This window comes from Phaenicophaeus curvirostris, chromosome 3 (assembly GCF_032191515.1).
Source record: "Phaenicophaeus curvirostris isolate KB17595 chromosome 3, BPBGC_Pcur_1.0, whole genome shotgun sequence".
Classification (NCBI taxonomy): Eukaryota; Metazoa; Chordata; class Aves; order Cuculiformes; family Cuculidae; genus Phaenicophaeus; species Phaenicophaeus curvirostris.
Window position 1 is genome coordinate 63,971,721 of NC_091394.1, and position 23,583 is coordinate 63,995,303.

At 36.1% G+C, this 23,583-nt stretch overlaps 1 protein-coding gene across 3 annotated transcripts in view; it reads left to right on the top strand.

Moving 5' to 3' along the window:
- C3H8orf34 (chromosome 3 C8orf34 homolog) overlaps positions 1-23,583 on the top strand; it is a 180,969-nt gene that overhangs the window by 132,636 nt on the left and 24,750 nt on the right. For 2 of the 3 annotated variants that reach the window (XM_069854214.1, XM_069854216.1), the window contains exons 10-13: positions 2,309-2,382; positions 8,381-8,501; positions 13,094-13,596; positions 18,832-18,925. In XM_069854214.1, the coding sequence (XP_069710315.1) occupies positions 2,309-2,382; positions 8,381-8,501; positions 13,094-13,596; positions 18,832-18,925 (792 nt within the window). Of the gene's footprint in view, positions 1-2,308; positions 2,383-8,380; positions 8,502-13,093; positions 13,597-18,831; positions 18,943-23,583 lie in introns of those variants that run through there. The other variant, XM_069854217.1, reaches the window with a different exon arrangement.

Consider the following 23,583-nt stretch of genomic DNA (forward strand, 5'->3'; position numbering starts at 1 on the left):
GATTTCCTTCTAGTATAATCCTGCGAAATTGGACGGAGTTGTGTTTGATCTAAGTAGTAAAAATGAGAGATGGGAATCAAGTCTCAAGATTGAAGAACACAAGACACTTTAATGCTGCAGTTTCTTTTTACTGTACTAAAATATACCTCTCAAAACTGTTTCTCTTTCCCATTGGACCACTTCACAGGAAAGAACTAAGGGAAGAATTTAATGGTTAGGTTCTTGATTTTGATTAGAAGCAGCAGCTTCGGTGACCGCACAGCAGACTTCTCTTATAGATGCCAAGCCTATCAGGTTTGTCTCGTGGATCAGTTCTCTGTTAACCCTTACTCTTGTTCTGTACAGATAGATGAGCGAAACGGATGAGGCTTTAAAAGACAGACACTAAACATGTCTGATCCAGTAAAAATTTGCATCTGTCAATCTCCAGTCTGTTTTTCAGACTGGGACTACTACAGAGGTCATCCGCTAATGTGCATGTTAAAAAAATAAGAAAGATATTAAGAATAGTATCACTAAAGCTTAATGGTTTGTTTTTCCAGTTCCTATATGTGCCATAGGACCATGTCTCACTTGTTTCAGCTTGTTTTGCTGATAAGTACTTTACCCTTTGCATGAAAACCATGATATAAGGCAGGAAAAGAAGACATTACTACAAATAAGATCTTTGCAGTCAGTGCGTTCTTGTAGAAAGAATTCAAATACAATAATTTGTTAGAGAGTAAATTTCATATTGGATAAATGAAAAGTGTAGTAGTCTGAACTTCTAAACCATTCTTCAAATTGTCTCAGAAAAGCTGTTTGTAAAGTGAGTTAATTTGCAGTGTAGTGTGCAACTCCACGTATTTCTGAGGTGTGGGCAAAGACTTGCTTCTTTTGTTATTCTACCAGGAATAATATAATTGGACTGAAAACTATAGATTATATGCCACAATGTGTAGATGTATCTTTTCTATTGTGTTATTCAGTCTACAGATTATGCTGTGATACATAATATTTAATTTGCTAAATATATTTTACTAAACAATTTTCACAGAAGTAGTTAATTTCCTGTTAAACAGGAGTCACTGGGGGTTTTTTTATTATACGCAGTTAGCCAGCTCCTGTTTCTATCCCTTAGAAACAAGGAAGTTTCTACTTGAAAATCTTGAAAACTTATCTACATTTTTTCCTTTAAAGTGCCAATATAGTAGAAAGTTCAAAACACGTTTGGATGTGGAGGATAAGTCGGAGGTTGAGGATATTCAGTAGTAATAGAATTGTGTGAAACACGTGTAGTGCTATTCCAGGTGGAACTGCATGGCCAGGGTAGAAATTGAATAAGGATGCAAATATGTGGGAATTAGGGTTGAGAACTAGATATGCAAAATTGTGACATCATCTCCCAGTTCCTGAACAGTCTTTGACCATAAGCATGCATCGGTACCTCCTCTTCTTCCTCCACTTTCAGTTGTGTTTGCAATGATTGTGGTAACCATAGTTGCCATACTTCAGCATGGTTCTGTTATTATAGTTAGCATAGTCTGAGATGTTTAACAAATAAGGGTACTGCGGAAACAGTATCATGTACCTCTCTGATAAGTGTCTGAATAACCACAGACCCCAAGACAGATCAAGGCATCTTATTATTTTAGGCTGCTTTTGAACAGTATCTAAGTGCCTAGGAGAATGAGGCGGAGTGAAACTCCATAGCATGTTACTAGGAAATTGCTTTCTCTGACATAGGTACATAAGCTCTGTTTTAAGCCATTATGTGTGTGTCAGACTTCTAGACTTCTCACAAAGTCACGTTCTTTTACAAATGCGGTAATACAGGCCAAAAAATAGCTTACATGGCTCTTAAATATTGCCTAGAGTTACCAGCACTTCTTACTTCAAGGGTTTTAAATGTAGTTCAATTAGTTTAACAAGTAATTAAATTTCATTTTGTTGATGTTATTAAAGCTAAATATCCACTATTCACTTGTATAAAATAGAAACAGTATTTAGTTTTAATAGTAAAAATAATAAATAACCTACAAGAGACCTTGGCAGCTGAAGGAAGCTTGCTTGTCACTCTAATCATGTTGGAGAGACTGTTCCACATTGTGTTAAGCTTATAACGTAAAATCAGACATAAAATCAGATTTAAGTTAAAATCAGACATAAATAAAAATCCACTGAAATGTAACTGAGAAGCAATGTGTTTACAGGAGCCACATTAACCTTCCGAACAGTTAATTTATAATTTATAGACATTTTATTTTTCAAAGTGACTAATGCTTGCTTAATTAGAGCAATTTACTTCTCTTCTACCTCTTTGCAACAGCTCAAGTACCCGGAGCTGAAACACTTAAAGAAGATATTGATGAATTTCAGAGTACCTCTCAAGTGGCAGGATCTGTAAGTATCTTCCCTTATGGATAACAGTGGAATTTTTTTAAATGATTTGTTAAAAATTAGATTTTGTGTAGAGATAAAAGTTGTGCTTGCCAGGACAGTCATCCTAGAGAGAAAAAAAAGTTCATATGCCTAACCCTTCTGAAATTTTAGTTCTCTGACTGTTTAATTTTTTTCATTCTAGGAAGTGTGATGTTTTGAAATAGATTACTATAATCTCATAGAAAACCATATGTTGTTGGGCTTACATGTATAAGTGTCATTGAAAATGCAGTCATTTTATACTGTGTATGTTCTTAAATGTTAGTCAAATATCCGTTTCACCAGATAATATTCAATTTTACAGAATTAGTAGAACAAATTATTCAAACTAAATTTCAGTATGAAATTTGAAATTATACTATCTCAACTATAATTTAGCTTTTTGTTAACATTTAGTTGGAAACTAATAAACAGGGGGTGCCCGTTTAAAATGTGTGGCTAATTTATATATTTTTTAAAAGAATACAATATTATTCTTCATAATATTTTCATCAGTTCTTTCATTTTGAAATTCAAGAAAATCTTTGCAGTTTGCAGAAAACATAACAAGCAACAAAATAATTTTTTGAAAGTTACGTAATCAGAATTTTGACACTAGTTGTATTGCATCAGAAATTTGAATGTCGGTTAAAGGTTATATGCCTTTTTTTCTCAGGCATATAACTTGACAGCAGTTCTTTATTGCAAAATTATGGACAGCTGTCAGAGAACACATTAACTCCTGTTCAGCCATAGCAGTACTGGTTTACAGGACACCTTAGTGTTGATAAAGTAAGTGAAATAAGCGGGCAGTTTTTGTTACCTAAGAAAAAAAGAGCGGTATTAAAGAATAAAGAAAAATGACAGTGTTGATTGATCCTGCAGTCTTTCAGGCAGCTGATTAAGTGCTACTAATAAAGCTAAATAAAACTGAACCTATAGTATTTCTGACCACAGTTATCAAATCAATTGGCACATAAGGAGTTCCAGATCAAGTCCTAAATCTCTTTGAAAACTTGGAGTGCAAGAACGTCACAAAGCACTTACAGATATTGGGCTAAAGGAGTAAGGAGCAGAACTTCAGTTGCCATTGCTTTGAACTTCTTTCCCAGATCTCCTTTCTGCTTTCCACTAGTGAACACAGAGGTATAATAAATTTTGCAGCAATTTCTGAACCCATGTTTTTCATATTGATTTGGACCTGCAGCTCCCTGCTTTGATTTATCAGTTCTGCAGACATGTGGCATAGGGAAAGAGCAACAAATAAAATGAATTGCACAGGTAAATAAAGATACAATGAAAACATAAGATCATTATGTTTATTAGCAAAATCTTGCTACAGAAAACAGCCTTCAACTGAGTATTTTTAGACACATGCTCTGTGTGTACTTTCTTATGAATGGACAAAAAATATGCAGATGTATCATTTAGGCTGTGCTAGTTTTAGGCATAGGTAAAGTTGCCTGGAGCTGGCTACTGTTATTGCTGATACTGCAAAGAGGAGGCAAGAAGAGCAGTTGCAGCTATTGCTCTGCCCACCTAACCTCTTTCTAGGGCAAAGGCAACTAGCTTTATTTCTCTAAGCTCTTGGAAAATTCCTTTGCCTAATTTACTGAGGAGCCATAAAGCAGTAGCTGTTAGTTCATTTGCTTTTGTGGCGTTTTTTGTGGTTTTGTTTTTGTTTTTTTTCTTAAAGCTCTTGCTTAAATAGTGTGTAGCTAGCTGATTATGAATTTTTATCTCTTTATAATGGCTAGTAATTCAGAATAAAATTCAGCTATCCAACACTATGTTTGCTGCAGCTGTATATCCTCAAAAACAAAGAAAATGATGAAACTGTTGTTGCCTTTTAGTGCTCTTAAGGAATAGAGATCTGTTCCATGGTCTGCTTGTGACTTCCAGTGAGACCTGTTCTTTGACAATCTTTGCATAGAAAATATGGAAATAAAACTGAGGTTTCTTATAGGAAGGCTATGAAGATAAATGCATTCTTGCAATGGATTCCCACAAATTCTTCAAACCAGTAAGAAATATGCCTGTAAACTTACTTCACAATTGATACCAAAATACATTCTCATGACTTGGAATGGTTTTCAGATATTATGAGATATGAGATGCTATCTGAGATAAGAGATGAGGGAAAAATAGAATAAATATGATGTTGGTCAGACATTTCTCATAAACTGGAAAAATTGGTTCATGACGTTTACTCCGATGTGGATATTAAATGTTAAAATTAATGATCTTGTTCCAGGTGTGCCATGTTTGATACTGGCACTGCATTCCAATAAGGTAATATAGTCTATTGCTGGTTAAATGGATAATTTTCTTAAATTTCTCTTTACTCACGTATATTTGATGAATTTTCTTTAGAAGCACCTCAGCCTTCAGAGGAGAAGTGTTTTGAGAAAAAATGTGGGATAAAGCAGTAAGAATTATGCATAAGGTTTTTTAGAAGAGAGTTGTGGCTTCTTTTTTTCATGTCCTGTGTATAAGTCCGCATGTAAGATCTTCGATGTGGAGAATAATGCCTTCTGGATGTCAGTACTTATAAGGGAAAGGCAAAATCTATGTCTACAACATAGTTCGTGTAATTTATATAATAGTTATATTATGATTTTCCTATAACACTGTGAATGTTTACTGTTCTGTTTCTGAAGAATCTGGAAGTTTCTATAACTAGACCTTTTTCCCCTTAAACCTTTTCTAATAAAATCTTTTGCCATGCTTTTATTTTTCACAAAGACAGTTGATATTTGAAAAACCGTGACCTTACATTTTCAGTGTTTTGCAGTCCCAAACAAGGCATGCTGAATGAATAAATTAATAATGTTAGTAAGAAGCAGTCTGAAGTATTTAGAGGAATCAGCACTCTTCCTAAGTGTTTTGCAAGGATTCAAAGTAGAAACAAGAATTCAAAATGTCCTTAGAGATCCTAGTTTACTTCAGGGCTCATTTTCTGACAAATATTTAATGTAACAAAATGTGCTAGGCAAAATGCATAGATTTTTATTGTGATTTTTGCAGCATGGTGATCTCAGAGTACTATTTAACTTCATGTTTGTGTAAGTGAGTTTCAGAAAAATGTGGCTAGCAAGCTTTAAGAAATCACTGAAGTGTTATGAGGAAAAAGTTAGGTGGACCGGAATTCTGACAGAAATGGAAAAGTAAGGTATCAAGGGAAGTTACAAATTTAAGGTGACTAACAGAAAGAAAGAGGGCATGTGCAGTGGGCAATTCACATTGAGTAAACTTTACCTTCCCACTGAGTTGCTACTTCTACCACCTGGATCTAATAGGACTCATGCTTATTGTTTTATGTGAGTCTTTGCATTCAATAATCTTGCCTTGCATGTGCACATTAAAAAGGTATATTTTTCTTTGCAAATTATCCACGCGGGGCAAACCAATCCAAGTGTAACAAAAACTGTGGAAAAAAAGAAGTTCTCCAAGTCTGAAAGACATTTATGCATGAATTTGCCTTGGGTTTTTGCTCTTTATAACTCTGGGGAAAATAGTCTAATGAATTATTTTATAAAGGTGTTTTGGTTTATATATATTTTTTCCTGTTTTCCCTACCACTTTGGAACTTTTTATTTGCTTTCCTAGAAGAAATACACACATGAATTTTCTGTGATAAATAAAGAAATTCCTTAATGATAATTCAATTTGTGAAGTAACTTGAGGCTTCATGCACAAGGAAAAATTAAGCTTTTCATTCTTGCTATCAATCTATGTTGAATTCAGCTATATTCTGGTGATACAGGATTTAAATTGTAATTGTTAGAAATTTTCCTACCTTTTCCCACTATTTTCCCTGGGAACAATGCTGGGAAGTTACTTAATTACTTCTCCAAATTTGAGTATAATTGGGAGTTCTAAATCACCTAGATTTCAGTATTTAACTAGATCTATAAATTATTTGCTGCATTGGGGTCACAGTTTAGCATGTTAGTCATTAAAAGAAATATTTTAAGTTTCCGTTGCAGCGTCAGGAGCAACAGCAGTGTGCCAGTGAGGTAGTATGAATTATTAAGGCCATATTTACATATATGTACTATATGCGCAAAATTAGTGTGTTCTGATACAAAAGTTTTCAAATCCAGGTTAACTTTTATAAATATGTGGAAATTCAGGCCCATAAAGCAAGAAATTTTAAATTTTAACTTGCAATTTTAAATATTCTGTAAAAACACTAACAACAGATAACATTAGATTAGTACAACTCTTTCACAGCTAATAAAAAACCACCTGCAAATGTGTAATTATAATTCTTACTACAATTAGCAATACTGGATTGGAGAACTTAATATCAAGGTTCTTGGGGAAATAAGTGGCATATCCTGCAAGTTATATTAGTACATAGCTTGAATTACATACCTTGAATCACTTTTCTTGAGACTTCCCTGTTGTAGGACTATTTGCATAAAATAGATAGAGCATTTTGTACATAAAACTCCAAAAGAATTATTTCTTACCTTTAAAATTCTTAGTTAGGAGATTATCTGACGTACTTAAATTTTCCTTTTTTTCACTTCTTACCTGCTGGTGTTTTTATTTTTGCTGATATCATGTTGCATATTGTAAAACTCGAGCCCCCCAGGTTCCTATCTGACCCCTGTGATGTGTGGTGGGGGGCCCCTGCTCCCCACAAGTTCAGTTCATCAGGCATTGCACTCAGTGCGCAGTTGGTGCTCCCAAGGAGACCTTTCATGGGGTGGACACAAGGGCAGATGTCTTTTGGAGTGAAAATACCCATTTAAAAAGACATAATCCTCTAAAATGTAATTCTGAACTTAAAAAAATACATGTATGTATATAAAAAAAATTTCAATGAGCGCCTTGTTTTTACCTGTCTGAAATTTGGTTTCTTGAGCGTGACAAATTAAAAAATGTTATTCCAAATAACAGTAAATAAAACAGGACTGAAGCTTAGGAAAAAAGTGTTCTGATTACATTTCAGAAACTGAAACAAATGTGATTCCCAGGTGCCTTCATATTTCCTCCTTCCCTTTTACCTGTAAACAGAAGAAAACTGTATGTAAGTTAACCCAAACTACCATTTTTTTTTTTTTGTGTAATGTGTAGCCTAAAATGTGCTGGCTGTCTGCCAAGGGAAGCAAAAAGCTTGTAATTTCAATTACATGTCATTTCAAGTAGAAAAGTAGAACGGGCACTAATGTGGAAGGTGGGGATTAGAGGTGGCTGCCAATATTGGCAACAGAACTCTAGGAAGGTTTATTATTTTTTACAGTACCAAAAAAAACATGGTTACTAGCTCACCTTATGTCCTTGAACATACTAGGGATGCAGAAAGAGTAAATATTTTGTGAACTCCTACAGAAAATGCATGTTGTGTTAAGAATCTTCAAACAAAATATTGCATGAAAAGTTTCACTGCATGAATAACTGCCTTTGCCAGCTGCTTGGTCCAGTCGAAAGGGTCACTTGAAAACAGGTTGACTGGGGAAGTGGTCTGTTTGCTAGCATCCCTTCTAAACCGCTACATTGCCCTGATGATTTAGTTGCCGTTCCTGAAAGGAATACTTGCAGTGATAGAACAGCACTGGTAATTCTGGTGAGGAAATTATGTTATATTCCTAAAAAGTGCTGCTTTGCAGAGATACGGTGGCAATTGTTATGGCAATTTAAAGTGCAACCCCCACTAAGTAACTGGAACTGAACAGGATGTAAATAATTGAAGAATTTGTCCTATTATCATGTCTGAAAGTGGAACAAGAGCTTGTGTGAAAGTGTGTATTTGAATTACTTTAGAACTGTTAATTTTATGTAATGCCTACTATTTATGTTACAGAAAGTAGGACTTGATATTTCATAATATTTTGCATAAAATGTTATGTATTCTACATAGAAAGCACCAGACTGACTATTCTAAATGAGGACACCATTTTCTTAACTGTTTCATGTGTAAATGTAAAATAAGATTAAAAGTATTCCCTTTTCTTTTTTTGTGTATAAGTCTCAAGCAGTTTGGACCCTGGATGCTATGGGTGTCAGACCTGGAGGTTCACCAAGGCAGAAACTCTTGAAGGACTCCTTAGCAGCAAAAGAACTTCAGACCATGGAGAAACATCTGGCTGGTATGTATGGTAGCAAGGGATCATACGTAAATGCCTAGGAGCACTCACCCATCCAGCTCTGCCAATAGATGTAGGAAAAAAATTAGCTGTCTCATATACTGATGAGAATACATAAAAACTTTAGACTTCCCTTTTTTACATTGAAGAGAAACAGCACAGTGATTGTTGTGTTTGTAGATGTAATGAACTTCACTGTAATTACAGTAAATACAGTAATTAAACTGCGATAAAGCTGTGTTAAATATACTGAAGTCTGACAGATTAATAACATACTTTTGTTTTGTTTTGTTTTCACATTTCACCAAGAGTTAAGCAATAAAGAGGTGCTGATGCTTCACCTACGGTTAAGTAGTCTTTAGAAAAGGCTGAAGTGGACTTTTAATTTGAGAATAGATTGCTTTGCAGGAAAAAACCACCTTGTTCATGAGAAACATGGCTAAGTGAAGTCTGTTAACTTGCGTGCTGTAGTCATATATTATGCATGTTATTTGTCATACGGTGAATGCTGCTTTTCGTAGGCCAACTCTATCAGAAGTACGCAGAACTGGAACATAAAGACTGTGCATGTAAGGTGGAAGGAGAAATGACATGTATCTGACCCTTGTTTCAAGTAATTCACAGTAGGACAGAGAACTTAGCACTTTTATTGTGATTTTCTAAAAGAATTTGGACATTCATCCTACCAATAATACTGGTGTGAAAAGCTTGGGAGCTGTATCCTCTGTAGAGAGAGATACAGCTGCTGTATTTCTGTCCAGGGGCTGTTGCAGCTTAAGTTTTTGCTTGGAGTGGAACAAGAACTAAAAATTATGATATCTATAAACATCTCCTGGAAGAATCAGCTCATATAATAATGCTGTGGTTTTGCTTAGCTTTATTTGTCTTGTACATTTTCAAAAGTCCAAGTGTATCTATTATCAGCAAGCCTCCTTGTTTCAGTTCTCTTACCAAGCTCTCTGGAACCTATTAATTCTACCTGGTGCTAGGCAGTCATTTAGATGCCTGGATTATGACTTGGGTTATCTGTGTGATGACAAAATGTGGTCCTCTGTCTCAGATATACCTTCTTAAGGAACCTGGCTTTCCCCTTGTGGGCTACGGGATGGGTAAAGCTCACTCCTAACATAAGGCACAATTTGATGCCCGTCTCTAAATTAGGGACTAGCACCAACTGCCAGGAACTGCCTCGGTACCTTGATATTTGCAAGCAGCATTTTTACAAAATTGGATATTGAAGCAATCAGTTTTCTTTTTCCTCACTACACATGGCTCAGTGATACTTTTGTCTAAGATTCAGTATCTTCTTTATGTCACACATAAGCAGAGAATATATGCTTTTCCAATAATTAATTCCAGTATCTTGCCAATTTGGTTTGTTATACTGATTCTGTGGTGACTGGATACTTCTGGAATATATTTTACCACAAGAACTGTTAAATGCATAAACAGTTTGTAAGCACGTTGTGAATCATATCCTTATTCTGGTATTTATGATATGAAAGTAAAATGCCTTTGTGTTGATCTGTTGTTTGCATTTTATTTTCCTTTAAATGACATTGACAGAGGATTAAAAAAAATCCTAAGTCATAATTAAATTCTGGTATTTACTATGGATCAGATAATACTGGAAAGCTGGAGATGTGTGATTTTTTTTTTTCTTGTTGAAAAGCTTATATTGAAGCAAAATAGAAAAGAGGATGCATGCTAAATAAAACAATTACACTATGTAAACATGTTAATTATATGTGGAGAGATTATTAGAATAATTGGTTTCTCTGCAGGCTTGATTACCATGTGGGATGAAGGAAACATGAGCTAGAATAAAATGTTTATTTAACTCTTATTAAATCATTCAATAGTCAGATAATTTCTTAGCATACTGAACAATCTTGTGGAAGTTAGAGGTCTGTAATTTTGCAAAGCCATAGGCTAAGCTGGATCTTTAAAGGAACATATTCCTCATTTGGTTTAAATTAGGTAGCCCACATTGCCATTTATTGGCCCCTGAATTTTTGCCAGACACAATACAAGTTCCAGAGTGATATGTGTTGATTTTTGAAAAAAAGCAGCCGCAATGGAAGAGTACTTCAAGATGTAATTATTTCAAAACTGAAATAACTAATTTTAAGATGTCGGCAAGGTTACAATTAGAAATATTCTTAACTGTGTGCTAGAAACAATAACTATGTTTTGAGATTTGCTATCAGCAAAACATTTGATGGTTAAAGAGTTGATCTTTAAAGAGCATTGGAAATGTGTGGAATATCTTGTATTAGACTAGTAACATGAAATAAATATATCTTATTTTTGTGTTTTCAAGGCATTCTTATAAATGACGCTAAGGGCAGCACATTATTTTTACTACAGCATTCCTACTAGTCATTATTTTACATACAGCATTCCTAATATATATTAGTGGTCAATGGCTCAGTGTCCAGATGGAGTTCAGTGGCAAGTGGTATCCTGCAGGTGTCTGTTCTGGGACTGGTGTTGTTTAGTATCTTCATCATCAATGACATAGATGATAGGATTGAGTGCACCTTCAGCAAGTTTGTGGGTGTCACCAAGTTGAGTGGTGAGGTTGACACCCCTGGGGGGTGTGATGTCTTTCAGAGGGACCTTGACAAGCTGGAGAAGTGGGCTTGTGAAAACCTCATGAGGTTCAACAAAGTGAAGTGCAAGGTCCTGCATCTCGCCTGGGGCAACCTTCAGTATCAATACAGGCTGAGGGATGAAGAGATTGAGAGCAGCCTTGCAGAGAAGGACCAGGGGGTCCTGGTGGATGAAAAGCTGGACATGAGCTGGCAATGTGTGCTTGCAGCCTAAATGGCCAACTGTATGCTGGGCAGCATCGGAATAAGCATGGCTGGCAGGTTCAGGGAGGTGATTCTGCCCCACTGCTCTGGTGAGACCACACCTGCAATACTGCATCCAGCTCTGGAGCCCTCAGCATGGGAAAGAGATGGACCTGTTAGACTGGGTCCAGAGGAGGGCCACAAAAAATTGTTAAAGGCCTGGAACATCTCCCTTATCAAGAGAGGCTGAGAGAGTTGGTGTTGTTTAGCTTGGAGAAGATTCCAAGGAGACCTTATTGCAGCCTTTCGATACTTAAAAGTGGGCTTGTAAAAAAGATGGGGAAAAACTTTTTAACAGGGCCTATAGCAATAGGACAAGGGGTAATGGTTTTAAACTGCAAGAGGAGAAGTTTAGACTAGATGTTGGAAGAAATTTTTTATGCTGATGGTAGTGAAGCATTGGAACACCTTGCCCACAGAGATGATAGATGCCCCATCCCTGGAATTATTCAAGCTCAGGTTGAATGGGGCTCTGAATAACTTGTTCTAGTTGAAGATGTCCCTGCTCGCTGTAAAGGTGTTGGACCAGATGACCTTTAGAGGTCGCTTCCAACCCAAACCATTCTATGATTCTATACTTACTGGTAAACATAAGTGAAAGAAAATCTATATTCAGTTTAGAGTCTATATCTCTGCAGACTTAATTACTGCTATAAAAATAAAAATGAAATGCTTATTTTATATAAATTCACTTAATAAGCGTTTAAATCAGTACAGCCTTGCTGATTTACAGCTTCTGGGACTGTGATTTATACAGTTTAATAGGAAATGGTATTGCTTTTCTAAAGATTACCAAATGTCCCTGTCAGAACTAAGTTACAGTGTAGTACGTGACAGTGAGAGTGAAAATTCACAACAACTGTGTAAGATATAAACTTGAGTAAACTTTTCCTTAAGGATGACATTTTTGCTTGCAAGGACTTTTAGTATGTTAGCAATGCTAACCTAATTTCCAACTACCCTCACCTATCTTTGCTGGATGTATCCGAGTTAATTCATTAGAAGCATCAATATGATATCAATTAATTTGGAACACTCTTTTCACCACTACCCCTGATCTGTTCTGTTTTTAAATATGACCTTATTCCTTATGGCTGTGGGAGGGGTAGGGACTGGACCACCAAATGGTGGCTACCTTTTCTGCTTGGATTCTTCATGTTGGTGACCCTGTTACCTGTTGTGGCACTTATGGCAGACCAGAACACTAAATTCAGATTCAAGCAGGATCACAGATCCAGATGTACTGGAGTTCAAGGGTTATTTCCCCCAGAGTTTTGGTTGGGCAATAGACAGCAAGGCTGGATGCAAAGTCTCGCCTTGAACCAGTTTTGGATTGCCTTTCGCTGCAGCTGGGGACGACAAGTTTAGCACAGTGCTCCATTTTGGTTTGATGCTAATGAGAAACTGAGAAAAAGCTACAGAGAAATAACTTTAAAGAAATGAGAGGGATTTTCATAGGTTGTATTGACATTCTATGAAGTGGTAATATTTTTTTTTTCCTGTGGGATAGCTGCGTTTGCAGTAAATCAAATGTGAAAAACTTTGAAGAAATGTTTGTCAAACATTTGAACTATCAATTCTGGTGCCTTATATTTTAAAAGTTGAGTATATTTTCTCTGCGCAGCTTCTGGTTGTCACTTACATTGGAGAAAATCAGTGAGAGCTTTAAACCATAGAAACAGAAACTGAATTTCTTTCTTTCTTTCTTTTCTTTTCTGTTTATATGTCTGTGCACAGATATTGAGAAAGACCTAGCACTATGGGAAGAAGCAAGGCTCTCAAGAAGCCCCAATATCCAACATCATAGTATAGTTACGCCAGACCATCAAGGCAATCTTCAAGCTACACAGAGCCAAAATCCAAGGCCCCAGATGCCGACTCAGATGGGGAAGAACATTCAGCTCCCAGGAAACAAATCACCACCGCTGCCCTCTAACAGCAGAACACAGGTCTCCAGTGTTGCAAACAGTAGGCCTCCAACGCCCGGTACACAAACCAACAGGCCACCAACTCCATCAGCGCCGGGGAGCAGACCCGTGACCCCGAATAGCTTGCTGTCACGGCCTCTTACCCCTAGCAACCAAGGGAGCAGGGAAGGCATCATTAGTATGCAAAGAAGCAGATCTTTGACATCTAAGAGCCAAATGGGGAGGACCCACAGTGCTGCTTCAGGGCTCTCTGTACAAATGAGTGGAGACATTGTTGGAACTGTCACTACTCAGAGAAGCAGTTTATCAGAAGTAAGATTTTCGATTTAATGTTTTTGCTATGTTTAAGAGCTACAATAACGTGAAGACTAGATTGTGTTTTATGTTGAATTAATGTCAGCATACTTAACGTGACTTACTACTCTGAAAAGAACTTGAAATATAATGATGAGAAAATTAGGAAGGAATTGCTGCTCAGCTTTGAGCGTTACTGATTAGAGAATATCAGGATTATTACAGAAATCATACAGAAACACTCGTGCCCCCCAGATTTTCTATGAGCTCTGTAGGGTTTTGCCTGCATGATGCACAGCAATTTCATTAGCTTTACAATTTCTAATAGATGCGTACTTCTGGAATATTAAACACAACTTTATCTTACGTATATGATTCCAGGGTATTTTTTTCCTGCTGTCCTGGCAATGCATAATATTTCCTTGGTCTGCTATTTCTTTTTTTCTTCTTGGACACATTGGAATGATTATTTTTGACATTGCTGAATGGACAAATTTTTCGAAATGCAAAACTGAACTGCAATCAGAAAGTGTCCAGCATTGTTGAATCAGCCCAGTACTATATGCGTGTTAACTAGGCTGATTCAGAGCATAAACACTTCCTGTCCCATATTAATGGCTTTTATAGGATTAGTCTTTGTTTAAAACAAAACAAAAGCTTGAAGTACCTTGTAAATTTTGAGTGGTATTCTCCTCTGCTAACCTTAGCTGCCTTAAAGATAACTTTAATATGTGGGCAGTGGAAACAAAAGCACCTGTGAAAGAATAGCTCTGCTGTCTATCTCAGATACATGCCTTACAAGGGTGAGTTTTTTCCTCAGGAAATGCCAGTCCTTCTATACTGATTTGAGATGTAACTGTATGTCTAGACTGCTAATTTTTTAATGGTGGAATAAGTAGGTTCCCACCATTTATTACCAGTGTCTTTGTAATTCATTTGTCAAAGCCTGGAGAGCTTTCTACAAGACTGAAAAAATATCACACATTTAGATAATTTTTTCTGAGTAGTATCATCAGTTTTAAGAAATCTGTTGGGTATGACACTTGACATAATGTATTATCAGTCTAATGTGATGGGGTTTTAAAAAAATGTTATTTATAATAATATTGTTTAGAAATGCTTGTAGGAAAATAAGAGATTTGATACCTTGTATAATCTTGCAATTAAGTATGTGGCCTCCATTTTTATGAAAGAAAGGAAATGAGGCACAGATAACCCTAAAGAATTCGGGGGGGAAATCGTAATTAAATTTTGTGGTGGAAAATAATCCTTATTTTGGTGCTTGAATGGCAGTGCACTAGGCCCATCACTCGAGCTACTTCTTCACCTAGAATTAGATATCCAGCTTAAAGACATGAGGACTCAAGGTGACTACAGTTCTATTGAAACTAACTTCACTGATGGCTGATGTATTTTCAACCCAGAAGTTTTCCATGGAAAAAATATGTAATTGTAACAAGTTTCTTTTTGAACAAACAAAACCCCTTTGTCTCTTGTTTGGAGGGGTGGTTGTGTTTGTGTGTTGGAAATCTCTCACATATTAGAAAATGAGAATAGAAATGAATGTTTAACTAAAAATGTTCAGAGGAAATGAAGGGTTTCACTGTTTCCTACTAAATGCTTCCCTCCTCTTTTTCTTTCTTTCTTTTTAAGCAGTTCTATTCTTAACTGATACATAGTCATGTGATGCCAGCTAGAATTATTGTAAAGACTTCTGAAAGTGCTCTATAATGAGCACGGCATCTCCACCAAGGGACATCCAGTCTGTCCATCACTTCTGGTCTTTCCAGTAACAAGACAGGCAATTAAAAATGCTTCCTTCCACAGCCTTTTTGTAGTTAGAGGTATAATAACCAAGAGTCCCATTTCATTTTCTGTGACTTGTTACTTCTGTTTGCCAAGTTCCAAGCTTTCCTGATAGGTCTTACTATAATTGTCCTGTTATACTTTTAATATATGTATATATGTCTCAAATACTTTAAGAAATAAGCAATATTATTACCCTGTTTTACAGTTAGAATAGCATGTCCAGTTTTGTCCAGTAAGCCCACTATAAAGCTGGTAATAAATCTCAGCATTTCTATGCAGATCTTATCCTCTGTTATAATCCCTTCTATATGTGACAAATTCTTTTCTTTCTCGTTATTTACTGGATACAATAGTATGTTGGCTGCTAGTGACCCAGCTCAAACCCTGTTTATCCTTTCTTGACCTGCACAATTGACCTTTGACATAATGGAAACTCGTCTTGGAACTAGCTTTGCTTTCGAGGGGAAAGCTGCTAATATGACACATTCATACTGAAGACCTTCCTCTGTCAAGCTCTAAAGACCCTTGGATGTGGAAAAGTAGCTGACAGAGGTCTGGGCAATCTGCTACTCCCCGACTTGTGTTCAGAGTGTTATACTGGAAACCATGGGAGCTATTTTAAGCTGTCTTTGCCCACAGAAGTTCCTGATCTCTTAGAGAGGTGGGTTTAGGCAGAACATACCCAGGAAGTATCTCTGTTTAATGACATTTTTTGCCACATTAGAAGTTTCCCCGTGCTTGGGCCCATGTGATTTTATCTTCTTGTGTCACAGCGTATCTCTGACTATTGAAACGAATTTTTAAAAGTCAAAGGTTGCCTAGAATAGTAGAAGAACAAGTTCTGTCTTTCATTTTACTTTTACAGATCACAAACATATAAAACTGAAGGCTGATGCTGTAAATTATTTTACGACTTTCAGTGTAGGTTTTGTATCCTTTTTCTGTATAAAAACAGTGAAATAAAAGAAAGAAAATTGCCTTTATTCTTCTTAGACTTTTGATGTGAGCTGGGAAATTCCACTAGATGCAAGTACACTGTGGCAACATTGCCAGTCCTGTAGAAGATACTATGATAAGATTTTGCAAGTAGTTCTGTTTCCTTACTCTTATGTAGTGTTAGTGGAATTAAGCAGAAAGAAGTTTATACGTATTTAATGAGAATAAGCCAGTTGAAAAGGTTACTGGGTACTAGGAGCATGTTTTAGCATAGGAAGCTTGAATTAAAGAATTCAGAATCTGCATGGATTTACAGAGTGTGCTGTCATTTATTTATGAGGAATCTTAACATATCTCTCAATACCTTATGGTCGCTTCCTAGTTTGTAATGGGTTTCAGAGTAACATAACAAGTCTAAAATACAAAATTTTTACAGATAAATACAATTCAGGGGTCTTAAGTTGTAGTAAAGTTTATGCTGTATCTCAGGATGGTTTTATCTTGTTATAACACAAATCTTAAATAATTTGGCAAAAACTTAACATATCAGCTGTTAAGAATGGTTTAAGGTTTTTTAATGCTTAAGCCTTATAATGACCTGAGATTTTGTAGATGAGTTTCTGCCTCTTGACACACATAATATTACAAAGTTCTAACAGGTGTGTTTTATTATCAGCTCTGTTCAAGGTTGAATTGATTTATAGCAAAAAAATTCTACCTGGAGAAATATTTTTATTATCTCTAGAAAACTAATAAATCATGGTTCCAAATCCTTTGGCAGAGATGCTTTTATGTATTTGCCGTATTCTTTGGTGTTTTGTATACATTGGCAAAAGAATGTTGAAACCTGCTTATATTTAGGATGGATTCTTTTAAAGTGACACAATTCAATGATGGTTATCAATAGCTGTTGAAATGAAAATACTAGTGAGTCCTTTGTTTGCCATTTTGTTTTCTGAACATTTGGAATTTTACAATCACTTTATTTATCCAGGTAGTTTAAAGTGGTATTCAGTGATCTTTATTGGTCTGTTATTGCCAATAACAGGAAATTTCAGCTTATTTGAATACAGCATTAATACAAATTCTCTTCCTAGTAACTGGAGTACAGAGCACAGCTCAATGTCAAGAGGACTTTCTTTTTGGTCAGATACTTCTTTTGGTTAGGTACTTTATGTTCTGCTGCCTGCCTCAGTTCTTTTGCTCTGTGTTTTTGGAACATTAAAAAGTATGCTGCTCGGTGTCAGAGCCACTTGCTCTTACTGCAAGAATCCTGTTCCATGAACTAAAACATTTTGCCTAATACAATGCTGTAGTCAGCACCCTTCACAAACTGTGCACATTTGAAAAGGCAAAACCTGCATAAGATCTGAGGTTTCTTCCTGAGCTTAGTGTTGAGTGGCTGCAGCAGGCTTTGTGGATTTTTTAATAGATTACTAACAGTAACAGAGTTACTCCCAATGAGTTATTTTTCAATTGAACAGCATTAGGTTTCCAAGAATGGATTTAAATAAGGCTGGGTTTTATTTTTAAACCAGATAACCTAACAATAAAAACTATGCTGTAGTGCTATGCTATACAATTTAACTTTGAATATGTAGATTCTGGTTTTCAGCTGGTGTAAAAGGGGAGGGGGCTATTACTTGCCTTGTCTTTCAGGTGCTTGTAAGAATCTGGCCAGTAATTTTATGATATCTAGCCAAGTTCTGTTTTAGAGACTGGACTTGCATGTTTGAACTGCTTTTGAAAATAAAGCTATGCATTCCAGTCTTCTCTCTTACCTTGAACATCGCAAAGGAGACTGTAAAAGTATTTTATATGTCTCTGTGTGTATATTCTGACATACTTGTGTGTGTGTATGTAAAAATGTTTGTATACACATACATACTTACATAATACTGCAAAGGAGGTAAATGTAAGAGATTTTATAAAGCATATATTCAGCTGCATATGGATTCTTAACTGTGTAAAACATTTGTATTTTAATGCTTAGAGGTTTAGGATATCTTGGAAACAAAAAGTTCTCTATCAATTTTCCATCCTGGGCTTTCTTCTTCTCCAATAAAACCGTAGATTCTAAATCAAGTTTCAGGTCCTTGTTCTTACTAGACTGGAGACAGTGAAAGTTCTGAAAAGTCAAAGCCTTACTTAAGCAAGGTGTGCATGACATGTCTAGGCATATTCTGAAAACTTCAGTGACATGGAATATCTTCATTAAGATATTTTCTGTATTGCTGCATTTCTAAGATGAGGCTGTATATCTGTAGCTATATCAGATAGCTATCTAGAGACCATTCTTTTTTTTTTCTGAATAGATTAATGAGAATTCAATAAAAAATTCTAGGGAGCCTGCATATTCCTTACATTCTGGTTTTATTTCACAGCAAGATTTTTTTAACTAAAGGCTTTCTCCTCTCTAATTAATTGAGGCTAGAGTGTTTGCTACAGTCTGCATTTATATAGAACCATTCTCTGTCATTTTGTCTAAAATAGATCTGTTTGTGACAGGATGAATTCTTACAACAGCTTCAGCTCGCTCATCAACCTTGGATACTGCCGAGTGACACAGAAAGTGAAGGAGTGGAAGCTGACCAAGACAAATGTAAGTATCTTTGTTAGGACTAGGTAATATGTCAAAACCCCTCAAACTTTTAAATTGCCTTTCTCATATCATCAAATCCTGTGAAGGTGCCATGTCTGTTCATAGGAGCTTTTCTCATACATACCAATTACTCATTTGTTTGAGGGCTGAACTTCATGGAATTGCTTTACATAAACTTTCCTGCAGTCACTGAACATTGGCAAAATGATCACAGACCACAGTTTACTTTGCTAAGTGAAACAATTTGTTCTGATGCGTTAAAGCAGCTGTTCCAGTGAAGCAGCATGAAGCTGAAACAGATAGTCTGTTTAGTAAATATGTATTGACAGGCAAAAAAAACCCACAAGCAAAACCCCAGTAGCTCTGAAAGGTAGAGCCTGCCTCCTCTGGCCTGTGACTTCATTATCTCTATTTTGCCTGCATTCCTTTGAATTCTTCTATATGAAAAAAAGTTCTTAATTACACAAGTAATTCTTAATATCCTGCACTCTTTGAAGCAGTTGTCTAATCATGAAAGGAAAGGTCAGCAGGATCGTAACTTAAATGACAGAACAAGTAACAACAACTAACGTGCTATAAATTGCAGTACATTCAAAGGGTAGCAAGTCATATCTGCCTAAAAGGCACCTGTAAATAATCTTGCTGAAAATATTAAATGTTTTGTATTTTCTTTTTAAATTTATAGTAGCTTTATTTTCTGTGATGGTGGATATGCAAACTATTTTGTATTGTATTTTAGGTGATATACTTAAAAAGAACAGATGATTTAATCAACACGTTTAGAAAACTTAATACATTTTACTAAAACTGCTTTAAACATGCAGAACTAAAATTTAAAATGCCACTTTCTTCTCACAATGGAAGAGTTGTGCATGAGACAAATGGTTAATAATACTCATGCCAGGTAAAGAGTTTGACTTTGAAATTTCAGTTTACATAGTGGGATACTGAAAACTATGTGCTAGTTTCTTAAAACTAGCACAGTGTTAAAATGAAGTTCTATGTTTCTGGCTGATTTTAGTCTAAAGCTGGTAAGTCCAGTTTGACTTGCACCTGAAACTCTCATTTGTCTTCAGGCTAAAGCTCACCATAGGTGGCTGAAGGCTGAGCCTGTCACCTGTCCTCTCTGTGCATGTGAATTTTCATTTGTATTTTCTCTAATGAATTTACAGTCACACCAGCATTGTTAGCACTGCACAGACATAGACTTGGTGCTAATTGTGTGACATGGGAGACTGATGTTTCAGGACACATCGGATGCACACTATGGCTCTTTTATAGCTGCTGCACCTGAATTGCATGGCTCTGAGGACTTATGAGCATCCAAAACCCTGTGCTGTAAGTTTCCAAGAATCACACTGTCCAGTGTGAGGGAGTAGTAAATTATAGATAGAATTGTTGATCCTACCACCCGATAGTAGAGAAGTTAGTTGCGTAACTAACAACAATTGCTTTTCCTGACTCTGATGGCACAGAGAATGGAGAAGGGAAAAAAGGTAGCTGTAAGTTATAGCTTCTGTAGCAAAGAGGAACTTGCAGCTGTTTTGAAAGTACTTAAAAGCCTGTGTAGTTAACTGCTGCACTTATAAAAGGTGCAGTCTGTTTAAAGTCAGTCCTTCTACTAATATAACTAAAGCAATAGAACAAAAATGTTTGATCAAAACAATACTTCCTGTGTCTTAAGTCTAATAATGTTATTAAAAATAATAATGTTATCGCCTCCATCTGAGGTTATAGGCTGGTGTCATTGGCAAGCAGATAGTGCAGAACTGCTGCTGCTGACAAAAGAAGCTGACAATTCCCAGTTGTAAAGTGGAGAGTCAGTGAGGGATTTGCTGATGCCAGTGTGTGTAGGCAGAGCAGCTGGCAGAATTACACATAATTTTTCACACTTAAATTAATAAATCTGTGTGGATGTTGCACGTGTGATTTAGTGTTCAGGGGGCCCAAGAGTTCATAATTTATGAGTCAGAGCAGAAGAGCTGCAAAATTAATCTTTACAATAGCAACACCTGTTCTTTGACTCCGCTTTTAATAAATTATATGAGAATAATATTTACCACATTCTTTGACTACTTTGCGTTAATAGCAGCCAGGTGTAAAGTTAGTTTTTGGTAGTGGGAAAACTAACCACACAAAAAGAGAAGCTATATGAGTCACCTTCAGTTGTTTTAAATTAATTAATACCTTTTGGTTAGTGTTCTACCAGAAAATGAATGGAGAAGTGTGGGGGTAACAGTTTCAAATGTAGTCACATGTAGGCGTTAAAGATACTGTTTTCAAAGCCAATGATGGCTGAACAGAATTGGGTCACTTTGTCATCTCAACATCTCCAAACAAACATCATTTGCAAAACAGATATGACAGCACACATCTTGTCTTATGGAAATGTGATCTAGATTCTCAGTTCTTGTAAATCAGACTTCAGGCTCTATGACAGCATTTTAAAAATGTATCTTTATCAACAAAATCCAAAGAGAACTGGAAGCCAATAGTATTTAAAGCTTCATACCAATTTTGACAAAATTGGAAATCAAAGTTATATAAAAGAGTGATGGTTACAGCTTAAAATATTTGTTATGCTAAACAAGGGAAAAAAACCCAGTTGTTGTTTACTTTTTTTTGCATACCATCTCCTTTTCTTTAATAAGTTTTAATTGCTTAAGTGCTTAATGAAGTTTGTGGACACATGTCAGAGAGATACAGGTGTATAATTATTTACTCTTGAAATGTAAATTTTGTTATTAAAAAAATAGGAATCAAAATATGCTTTTTAAAGAACCACTATCATTTAGTAGCTAACTCTCTTCTGCCTTTGATACTTTGCACACACTGAGCAAAGAAGATTGAAAATGGCCAAGGCAATATTATCCATAATCAAGGGTTTATAGTTCTTTTGTGATTTTAGTATCATTAAAACAACTGTAGGCAAGGCCTCATGTATCTTCGTCCTCAACTGTCAGCCTGAAGACAGTTCTCCATTACTACCTGTTGTCGTCTGCATGTGTGATGATTCTCTGCAGGCAGTGTTCCGAGGAGCATAGAGATCATTCTCGGAAAAAAAAGAGAGATGAGGAGAAAATATTTACCACTTCCACAATACTTCAATTTGCTGAGAGTTCTTTGAGTTGATGAAAATAATTTTCTTCTTGATGCGGTACTGATGCAAGAAGGCAATAGAGCTGCACCTACAACTGTCAGAGCATTTCTTAGCCACCTTTTAGGAGAAGAAATTCAGCCTTTTGGGGGACTAGAAAGAGTCAGCTTGAATTTTGCCTTGAGAACAGGTCCTACAAATACTGCTAATTGGAAATTTTTAATGTATCACTAGCTTCTGAGACCCTTTAAAAGACAAAGACTTTTGATGTAATTTGACCTACTATGTATAGTCCTGGCATGCACTTGCTTCCTAAAAGCCCAAGTCTGCTTTGTTGTGTCCCTTACTCAAGAAGTAACCTGCACAGCACATTCCCCCAGGTCTCACAGCTTTGGAAGCAAAGGTTCCTTACCTTCAGTCAATCCATTTGGCAGATGTACATGATAGGTGAATAATGTAGACTCTTGGCAAACTTGCTACTCAGTTAATCCGTATTAAATATGTACATATGTGTATGTTGTGGTTTAACCTGGCAAGCAGCTAAAACGACCACATACCTGTTTGCTCACTTGCGCTACAGTTGAATGGGAGAAAGAATTGGAGAAAAAAAATGTAAAGCTCGTGGGATGAGATAAAAACAGTTAAATAGATGAGAAGAGGAAAAGAATAATAATAATTACAATTATAATGCTAAAAGAATATACAAAATAAGCAATATTTCCAGCTTATTGTGCATCTCCTGCTACCTGTTTGACAGGCCACTATGAGAAGCTGAAAAGTCCTTGATTGCTTAGCAACAACTAAAATATCAGTGTACTATCAACAATATTCTCATTCTAAATTCAAACCATAACACTATAGCAGTTACTAAGAAGAATGTTAACTCTATCCCAGTTAAAACCAGGACAGTGTATATACATTCCTTTTCCTAATTCACTTAAGGCATATCCGTTTCTGTAGACAGTGTCACAGTAAGAAGTGTGGCTGCTATTACTTCACTCTAACTCCAACTTGCCAACAGAAGGACTAGATGCTTATTTCTAGCTCAGCTGATCTGGGGCAAGGCTTGAGCTGTCACATACTGACCTATGGCAAGAAACTTAAATGTTTTGCCACTAACACATCTGCAAACTCTTTTCTAAGTTTGCAGTGGAAGGTCTACTGCTGATAAATCAGGGCGGATTGTTGGGGAAAAAAAGTTTCCACTTCATTCATTCTGGTACTGGTCTTGAAATTCTGCAGTCAAATGCACTCTGCTGATGACTTCAACAGGTGTTGAAGAAAACCTTCATTTTTCTATTCTGCACAAACATCCACCTAGGAAAAAGACCCAAGAATGAAAGACGTTTTTTTGTAGAATCAAGAAATTCCAGCTGTGTTCCAGTAAAATTCCAAATGGTGCACTATTTTTCCATGGGTAAAATACCTTACACTAAGCGAATTCGCATGACTAAGCAATTAGGTTTTCTTAATTATGGAAGTAAGTGTTCCTTAGATTCAGAAAACTGCTTGATCAGAGTTTACAATAAGGAGGAGTTAACTGTTTGAATATGTTTTTACT